The following is a 10205-nucleotide window of genomic DNA, read 5'->3' on the forward strand; positions in this document are numbered from 1 at the left end:
CATGGGCTTGTGACAAGCTCAGAGACTATATAATTGGTCGAGAGATTGTAATTGAAACGGATCACAAGCCACTTGTAAAAATCTTATCATCTAAGAATTTGGATGACATTACACCTCGCTTACAGCGAATGAGGCTTCGCATGATGAGATACTCATATTCAGTGACCTGGAAAACACCTTGCACCAGCAGACTGTCTTTCAAGATGCCCCATTCCAAGCAAGGAAACATATGACATGGAAGAAGAAATTGAAGCTTTTGTTCAAAATGTGGTTGAAAACATACCTACGACTGATGAAAACATAAACAGGTTACGGGAAGCTCAGCAAGCAGATCCCATCTTCAGAAAGATTGCAGTATACTGTCATACTGGATGGCCAGAAAAATCACAACTTCCATCTCAACTAGTCCCCTACTTCTCGGTTAAAGATGAGATATCACTGATGGACAACTTACTTTTACGCAATTCTAGAATAATAGTACCATCAAGTCTTTGTCAAGAAATGCTTCATAGAATACACGTCGGTCATCTAGGAGCCACCAAATGTCGAGAAAAGGCTAGATTCAGTTTATGGTGGCCAGGAATGGCATCAGATATAAATATGATGGTAGCTTCATGCCCAACATGCATTAAACACAGAGAAAATCGAAATGAGCCGCTCATTCCTTCCGAGTTTCCAAAACGTCCATGGGAAAAGGCAGCAATGGATTTGTTCAAGCTTAATGGCAAATGGTTCATTGTTATAACAGATCAGTTCTCGAGATATTTTGAGATTGCAACTCTACAATCGCTCACTGCATCTGAAGTTATTGAGAAATGCAAGTCAACGTTTTCTCGCCACGGTATTCCTGAAGTTTTATACTCAGATAGTGGAACGCAGTTTGGCATCACTAGTGCAGAATTCAGAAAATTTGCCAAAGAGTACAACTTTTTATGCAAAACAAGCAGTCCTCAGTTTCATCAGAGCAATGGCTCAGCCGAAGCAGCTGTAAAAATTGCAAAAGCTGTTCTAAAGAAGAACAAAGGAGATCCATATTTAGCTTTGTTGTCTTACAGGAACTCTCCACTGGCCAACGGTTACAGTCCAGCACAGTTATTATACGGACGCAGACTACGGGACAATTTGCCTACCTTACCATGTCATCTGGAGAACAAGCCAGACTTCAGTCATCTCCGAGAGAAGGAGAATCATTATAGACAAAATTACAAACGAAATTACGATCGACGACATGGTGCTCGACCCTTATCAGATATGAACCCAGGAACCAAAGTTTGGATATCTGATTTGAAACGTGAAGGAAAAGTCGTAGAAAAGTTAAACTCACCACGATCTTATAAAGTACTGACGGACAAAGGAACCATAGTTCGAAGAAACCGGTTTCACTTACAACCAATGCCAAACATTCAAAAGGAAAGTTACCACAACCATCAAGCATCAACAAATAGTCAGAAGGATCATTGCTACAACCATCAACCATCAACAAGTAGTCAGAAGGATCATCGATCTGAGGAAGACAACGGTATGTGCTTAACAAACTTTTCAACAGATAACCGTAACAGTCAACCATTAACAAGAGGTCCGATGGATCATCATGAAGACATGCCAAACTTTTCAACGGTTCCTCCAAACACCTCTGGAATGTCTTCTGCTAACATAACAACCCGATCAAGACGACTTATAAAACCTCCCCAGAAACTCAACCTTTAAAGAGGGAGATGTAATGGTTGGCTCTACTGACTATTGTCATTTTAGTTTATTATCATGTGTTAATTGTTTTTGTTTACTTGGAGTTGATTGATACTAATAAAATACTTTTACCTAGATTATTCTATCATGATCAATTCTGATTTAATGGGTTTAATACACATACTTGAACTTGAACACTTATTAATTTACTAAATATAATACACATTCAGCTAGAAAATGGCTGGACTGCTTCGCTTTAAGGCTTTATTATTACCGTACTGTATTTAATTTTCGACGTCGAGTCAATATATAACACGATGAATTTGTTTTCTAAATTCATATGTTATTTTGCGGGGCATTGAGCCGCACAGGTTCACTAGTATTAATTAAAACCAATGCAGTATCATAGCAAACAGCTGATTGATTTATCACTTCACACAGAAATAATGCTAACCGCCTCACAGTAAATGCCAACAAGACTGAAACAATCTGTTTTACTTCGAAAAAAAAAATATACTCAGAGGAAGATTGTGAGCCTGTTAAATTACTGGAGGTCAATTTAGATCAGAAGCTTACATGGGAATGTCACAGTAACTCAGTAGTTTTAAAACTTTCAAGGGCATGTTTACAACATGTACAACAATGTGTTTGTAGAAATACGTTGTTAAATACTTATTTTAGCAATTTTCATTCCCAATTGTATGCCACAATGCTCTGGGGAAATAGTAGAGGTACTATCTATGTTTTTGCAGGGCAAAGAATTTAAGCATTAAGGATTTTGGCCATATTTACCTTATCAAGATGACTGTAAGCAATGTTTTATTAGCAAGATATCGTCCCATCCTCTCCTAAAGTGTGGAAAACATTAGTCAGCCACAAATATTTACAGATAAAGTGTTTCAATAAATTGCCACCAGAGATCAGAAACCTTTAAATCCAACCATTTAAATCAAAACTGTCAACCTGATTTATAAATAAAGCGTTTTATTCTCTTGATGATTTTTTTGCATATGAATTTTAACTTAATATTTATTAGCTTTGATCCAGTGATGCTTTGTCGTTGTAATTTATTAATTGTTAATTTTCATAGTTTATATTGATTTGTTGCTAATTGTTAATTGTGATGTTTTATCTGTTAGCCTGACAAGTACATTGTATTCTTTCCTTTTACACTGCATATTACTGTATTTCTTTTGTTCTTTGACAATATATATAGCAATGTAATATTGAGTTGTGGTGATTAAACCAAGACTCACCACCAGTTTGTTGGCGTGGTAGGTAGACTGCTCCTTTATGTTGGCTGGCTCCAGGGTGTTGGCCAGGGCTGTCTTGGCTGCTTTGTAAGGCTCCCATGAGTCTACCAGGTTTACTGTCATCCCCATGTACACACTCACCACCTACACATACAATGCTAAGAAATAGTTTAAGTAGCCTACAAGTGTTTTTATTTAAGTAAATTCTTCAACCGTTATAATGTTAAGTTACCAACTTTGCTCTGGACCCAGCTATGCAGGACAGGCGACTTGACTAAGAAATAGCTGGTATTAGTCAATAACAGTGCCACACGGATCATCTCACTTCACTGTGGGATGGTTCACTCACTTCAGCCTGCATCCACATTCACCTTAAAATACATAGTACCAAGTTTTGGGTCACTGTTATAAAGAATTTAATTGGAACAATCGGATCATTACATCAACCTTAATGATTAGTGATTACTAGGCAAGTAGGCCTACTTCCGTTGACAATCCTTATAAATAATACGTGAAGGTGATTTCTACAAAACACTACTCCTCCGTTAATAATGGACGGATCTTTACAAACGATGTGTCAAAATTAAGTAATTTTTGTGTAGACACCCCCTTTCACCAATTCCTGTAATAAAAGTCCTCGGTCTTTGCCCCACAGGCAACCGAAATCCCAACGTATTTCTTATGAAGAAAATTTACTAACCCAGCTGTTTAATAAATCTTACTTCAGTGGTGGAATTTGTCAAGTGTCAACTGTCAAGATATTTAGCATCCTGTGTACATGTTCTTAGTTGAATTTAAACAAACAACACATGGTTTAATACAAAGCAAGTATTTGGTTGAATACAAATAAATATTAGAATTTATAATATTTTCTGTAGATTTTTAAAAACCTAATTATTTTCTCCTGTATTCTCACCTCGTAGCGAAGCACGGGCAGAGCAACTAGTAGGCCTACTTTAAAATAATCCAAGTTTTTTTTTACAATATTTTGTTTTAAAAACAAACAATCATCTTCACGAGCGATTGCGGCATCTCCGTGGGCACAGGGACATAATCACCGTCAATCGTAACAAGTTTTTCACAAGACGATGTGGCCTAAATGAATATAAATCAATATTCCATTACGTTTCAAGATCTTACTCACCCAGTTGTCAGGGAAGTACTTGTCTACGATGTTCCTCATCTTGGCTGTCTGACTGTGTAGTGTCTGCGGCTGGAAGAACAGGCACACGTACAACATGGCCGCCTGTGCTGCCAGCGCCGTGCTGCGGTGCTCGGGAAACGGGTATGCAGCGATCTGGTTGTACACATCATCTGACCGCAGCCGTCCAATTACTACATCCACCAGACTCTCCTTCAATGGTGTGCGTCTGCAAAATGATTCACGGGTCGGAATGATGGTAGTAATAATAATAATAATAGTCTTTATTGTCATTCAGCAACATAAAATAGACAACGTCAGAAGTCAGGACACAAATATCACATCATGCTTAAATATATATCATCTTATGAAGCACATAAAACATTTTTTGCCTAAACTGAACATATAGGCCTAAAACATTTTTTGCCTAAACTGAACATATAGGCCTAATATTTACATTTTAAATTGTAAGATGGAATTCTCTTACACAAATGTATAAAAACTTACGTAAATAATACTTCAAAACTAAACAATATGCAAATATTCAAGATTTTTTTTTAAATGAGTCTTGGTCATGCAGGCTGCCTACTAGTGGAGCGTTAAGCGTTAAGAGTTCAGGGTAATAATTATTTGTGTAAAAGAATTTCTCTATCGAAAAAAGGCTTGGCAAATTAACTATTTTGATCACGTTGATTTGAAAAAGATTTGTTATACACTAGTTTTTGATGATACTCTTAAATGATAATTAGAATGGTCAAAAGGAACAAGGTTATCAAACACAATTAGTCTGTAACAGTAGTCAAAGGAACTGGTGAAAATGAACCTTTACTGACCGAAAATAATCTTCAGGATAGTTTGTTGGCCGTTTTCCGCTGATGAGTCCAGTAGATCTAAGTAGCTTGCAAACGTCATCTACGTTACTGCCAGCACTTGATCTCTGAGCACTGAAAAATTTAGGTAAATTAAATATCATCACATGTTTAGGCTTAATAAAATTATCTAATCTGGCAACACGTAAGATTAAGATATGTAAATAAACACACAAAATCAGTCTATTTAAGTTATATTTAATCCTATACAACTTTCAACACTAACTGTAGGGTGGAACAGTACATCACATTTTAAACTTGACTGAAAGATTGACATTACAATTTACAAAAAGATGTTTTTAATGGTTGCCCAACATTTATAAATTTTTTTATGTAGGCCTACCTCTAACCATCTATTTGAAACAAAAACCGACTTATCTCTCGAGCTAAGCAAGAAAGATTATAAATCTACGCTTTGTAGGCTACAACAAATTTTTAGGCTCATTCAAATTTTCAAAAATTTTATAGAAATTATTTGAGATAGTAAGTATTTTCTACTTACCTGTATCTATAGTAAGACACCAGTATTCTCTCTCTCACATCACCGGGGATATGTAGATCTACCACAAGCAGCATCACTCCAAACAAGTAAACTGCTTCACACTGTACAAACAAAATTCAAAGATCAGCACATACATGCTTTAGGTTTAAGATACTGTCAGTTTAGGGGTTTAAAACAACTGGTGCTAATACAGCATCACAATTAATTATTATCTAATCAGCGTAACAATTGGTGTGACTACATTGATTTAAATTACTCAGTACTGGTAATGGTAAGAATGAGATTGAGGCTTAGCAACGAAGTGTAAAGATATAATACTCATCTAAAGCCATACTTTTACACTAGGTCAGTAGGCAGACACTGCCTCCCTACAGGTCTCGTGTTAACACTGCTTACAATCTGATAGGCAATATATTACATTCTGCTGTCTAACAAGACAATTTTTTATGTTAACAAGAATAGGGATTAGACCGGTAAATTACAGCAGGTTCCAGTGGCGTACCGAGGGGTGGGCGGGGGATGAGGCGGTCCCCCACATGCCCCACACCAACATAGGCTCCAAAATCTGGGCCTTATTCCCCTAACGGCAAGCACGGCGCAGCGATTGTAGAGGCTTCGGCCTGGGATGGGGCCTCAAAAGAATGTTTTTTCTCATAGAAAATAAATTTTGCTAATAATTTTTTTTAAATTAGGGGACAACTTTCCGAGTCGAACTTATATCCTCACGATCGCCAAGAGCGTCTCCAAAGATTGTGCAAGATTGTAAAGTATATATATATTATGATGTATAACATAATATATAACAAATACAAATACATCATTAAAAATTATACAAATACCTATATATTACATGTGTGTAGGGTAAAGGGCCCCCTCATCTAAGCTACCCCAAGCCCCCAACTATGACAGTATGCCACTGGCTCGTGCTCATAGAAATGTCACTTATTCAAAATTAATACTGACCAATAGCTGTCGTCCATCCTCGCTTATGAACACACTCTCTAGAGTCTGCTGAATGTAAACTCCATCTTCCAAGTCTTCAACGTAGCTGTTGATGTCCACAGCAAACTTGTGAATGCTCTCAAATGCAACATAGAACCTAGTCAGCAAGTCAATATGGTTCTCTCTCAATTCTTCATCCAAGTCTTGCATTACCTGAAGCATTCACAAATCATGCCACTACATGCCAAATATTTTATTTGTATTTGGTTGTTTATTTATGGAGTGGTTGGAGAGGGGAATGAAAAATGCCAAGGTGTTGGATGGTAAACTAAGAAGTAAAAAGTCCTGTTGAACTTCATTCTTGATTATTATTGCATTAAAGTAATGTAAGTGTACCTTAACAGCAGCTTCAATATGCCTAATTGCCTGCTATTCAAAAACTAGAATTTGGAAATAGAGTGTACATAAAACATGGTATCTTAAGATTGAAATATCAAATGTAGGCCTAAATACCTTTCAAATGTAGCATTTCTAGACCAAGAGTGATTCCAATTTGTATTTAAGAATTATCTGAAACCACATAAATTCTTGTTTCCTATTGCAACCCAATTCTTTGAAGCTTGAGTTGATAACACTTATCTACATAGATCTTGCTAATGAGAGTAAACTTCTTAAATGGAATAAAGTGATTAACAGCAATTAATTAAATTTGCAATACTTACTACATTACTCTCAATTTTTTTATCATATTCTTCTGGGGACTTAAAGTAGGTAAAGTCAAGTATTAAACCTGCGTACTTTTGTTGGTCTTGTTTTGTGTCGAATCTAAAACAATGAGCATTATTAGATATTGTTTGATATAATTGAATAATTTGCATTAGTTTGAACTTAAAAATAATAACCTTTAAAAAAAATAGCCTATATGTGATAAATAAGATGAACTTTGTTATTAATCTAAAAAGCCATAACTTGTACTATAAAACATGCATCTTCTTCAAATGCAATTGAATCAAGCTTCATTTTACATTTTCAAATAACCACATTTTTACAGCTGAAGGGCTAGTAACTAGTCAGTAGCCTTAAGACAGTCGAAAATTTGAACAAATTGATTATCAGTCTTGGTCAGCAGCAAAGCTTTACCATCAGTCCATATCAAGTAGTCCAGAGGTTTTTGGTTCAATATTTCCAATATTTTTACTGTTTCAGCTTATACAGTATATAGAGAAAGTACCGGTATTTTTTCCGTTAACATCTTCGAGTTGAAGATCCGGGTGGAAATATCTGTTTTGTGCCCACCTGAACCTAAAAGTCATTTTGTAAGTAGAAGCAGAAGCTTTCTTGTTTGAGTTTTCACTAATTGTCAGTTTGTGATTTGGTTTCGCCCTGCTTTGCTTTGTTTTGCTTTTTCTCTTCCTGGGTTTTTTTTTTCTTTTTTTTTTTTGTCTGAGTGGGCAAAGGGTTTTCCTCCTCTGTGAGTTTTGTAGTACAGGAGGCTTGTTGGAATTTGCCCTAGACACAAGCATTTAGTGCTAGACACCACATAAATGTACCGTTGAGTGTTTCATCAACTTACCTCATTTCTCTATAGCTGTACCTACTCAAGTTCGTCGACATGTTATTTATGTGTCCGTCCACTCAAAACCTTGTTTTGTAAGAATTTGAACTTATGTAGGCCTACCTACTTAAATATTTCCTAAACTATGGGAGGAAAAATCGCATAAAAGGAATAACTGAGTAAAATAATAATACGTAGGGCTCAAAGGGTTAAAGATTCATGCACACATTACCAATATAACAATCTGAATACAAACCATTGAGATTAGTAGGCTATAGTAGCTTTGACTATTAATACAACAGTACCGGTAGTTATAGATAAGTAGTAGGGTAGTTATAGATAAGTATTAACTACTAGTACTAGGCCATATCTACTATTTATCTACTACTAATTTAATTCTAGATCAAAAGATATAGCCTATGTGCTACATCTAACATTGCTATAGGCCTATGTAGCAATAACTTACCAATATTTTTCGTCTGTTAAATGTAGCATTATTTTGTGTCATCAGTTCACAGTTGTAGCCTCCTGGGTGCGGACGTTTTTGCTCAGCGATCTTTGTTTACAATGGAAGGACTCGAAAGTGACAGTGCGTAGGATCGGGATGCAATTAAGTTATCAACTTAATTTAACTGTTCTGTGGACAACTGGCGTTGTGGTCATGTGGTACGTAAAATGTTTTTGAAGCTAACTTACCATTGCCTTATTTCGCGTTTGAATTATTGATCGTCATCATTAAGGTCCCGTAATAAATATAAGGTACTACTGTACACTGTACTTAAGTTGTTTCTCAAAGCAAGAAGCGGTCGAACCTAAAACTTGCTAAAACCTACTGCCTCTGACTTCCTAAGAATTGCCGTGATAGCTGCCACAAACAATCTCTTTGGCGCGACATTTTGGTACAGAATGCAAATGAGGTTGTGCTACCAATAGCATAAGTTTTAGGAAGCAAGAGCACCGCAATCACTAAAATTGTCTGTAACTTATTTGTAGGCCTATAGCAAAAGTTATATCCTAGCAGGCTTTGCTACATAGTGTAAACCCGGCTTTATTTATTGGCTAGGCCTATAACAGAAATTACATTAGCTTGTTACTTAAACCTAGGCAAGCACCATTTAAATAAAATGTCTAAAGCGATGTTAATTTAGAGCAAATACTTACTTGAATACAGGGGGGATGTAGTCTTTCAGTCGAAGGAGCTCTGCGATAATAGCATTGCCTCTAGATACTAGGTGTAACAATACCTGCCCACAAGTGTTGTTCTCTGCTAGAAAATCATCTGCCATGATTAAGTTACAATATAAATTATGTCCGACAAAAATGTATTCTTTATGTTACTTATTAATTCACACAGTTCATCGAGAGATTAGGAAGGACTTTACTCAAAGTGTATGACCTAACCTATTACATAACTTTACAAAACGAATGTAGGCTAGGTATATGTGCCGCATCTAAACCTAAACACTATCCTGCCCATGATAAAAATCATGCTCATAACCAGATAAAATCAGGTAAAAAAGCTGTATATATATAACAACAAAATTAAATGTCCTCCAATTTGCTTTTGCTAGATTGTTTACAATACAATGTTAGTGATCACTTGACCTTGACACTTATATCCAAAATGGATTGGATTCCAAAAACGTTTGGACTTCAGGAACAGGACGTCTGCTACTTCTTCTTTTATAAAATTAGGTTTCATTAAAATACCTTGTAGCCACACAATGTCAACTTTCTTTAGATCACAAATAAGGTATATTGGACCGGGCCTTTGAATTTCTTTTACATTTTGTTTAATTTACAATCTGTTCAACAAAATAGAACAATAAGCAAATATGATACAATTTAAATACAAGATTAGTCTTTATCCAACAATAAAGCTAACACACAAACTTTGCATATTTGGTACAAAGTTTCAAAGTCCATAAATTCCTAACAAAAAAAAGTCAACTTAAGTCCAATAAATTTAAAGCAAGGTAGTTAGCATGGTACTCTAATTTCTGTATTTGGAACTTAACCTTGAAATTTCTTCTTTGACAGTTTGGGGTTCGACTGTCTCTGTGAAGCACTTCGTTATAATGAACCTATGAACCATTGCGTCTGAAAAATATGCCTTAAAGCTTAAGATTTTAATCTTTGGATGACGTTCAGATTTTATACACTGAATGTCCCCCACAGTTGACAGTTGGTATACGTCCACACTGGTTTTAGAATAATTTTGTATAGGCCTAAATCAGCTTATTTTCTGTTGTTAATT

At 35.8% G+C, this 10205-nt stretch overlaps 1 protein-coding gene across 4 annotated transcripts in view; it reads right to left on the bottom strand.

Moving 5' to 3' along the window:
- The window catches only part of LOC129002318 (WASH complex subunit 5-like), a 44890-nt gene extending 35372 nt beyond the window's left edge, over nucleotides 1–9518 (bottom strand). For all 4 annotated transcript variants that reach the window (XM_054430022.1, XM_054430021.1, XM_054430025.1 and 1 more), the window contains exons 1-7: nucleotides 9110–9518; nucleotides 7116–7218; nucleotides 6415–6606; nucleotides 5452–5552; nucleotides 4914–5024; nucleotides 4084–4309; nucleotides 2943–3083 (exon numbers count right to left, since the gene is read on the bottom strand). In XM_054430022.1, the coding sequence (XP_054285997.1) occupies nucleotides 2943–3083; nucleotides 4084–4309; nucleotides 4914–5024; nucleotides 5452–5552; nucleotides 6415–6606; nucleotides 7116–7218; nucleotides 9110–9234 (999 nt within the window). In that variant the 5' untranslated portion in view covers nucleotides 9235–9518. The remainder of the gene's footprint in view (nucleotides 1–2942; nucleotides 3084–4083; nucleotides 4310–4913; nucleotides 5025–5451; nucleotides 5553–6414; nucleotides 6607–7115; nucleotides 7219–9109) is intronic.
- Between the last annotated feature and the right edge of the window lie 687 nt (nucleotides 9519–10205).

Source organism: Macrosteles quadrilineatus, unplaced genomic scaffold (genome assembly GCF_028750875.1).
Source record: "Macrosteles quadrilineatus isolate MER2022 unplaced genomic scaffold, UCM_ALF_1.0 Scaffold_9__3_contigs__length_116548681, whole genome shotgun sequence".
NCBI lineage: Eukaryota > Metazoa > Arthropoda > Insecta > Hemiptera > Cicadellidae > Macrosteles > Macrosteles quadrilineatus.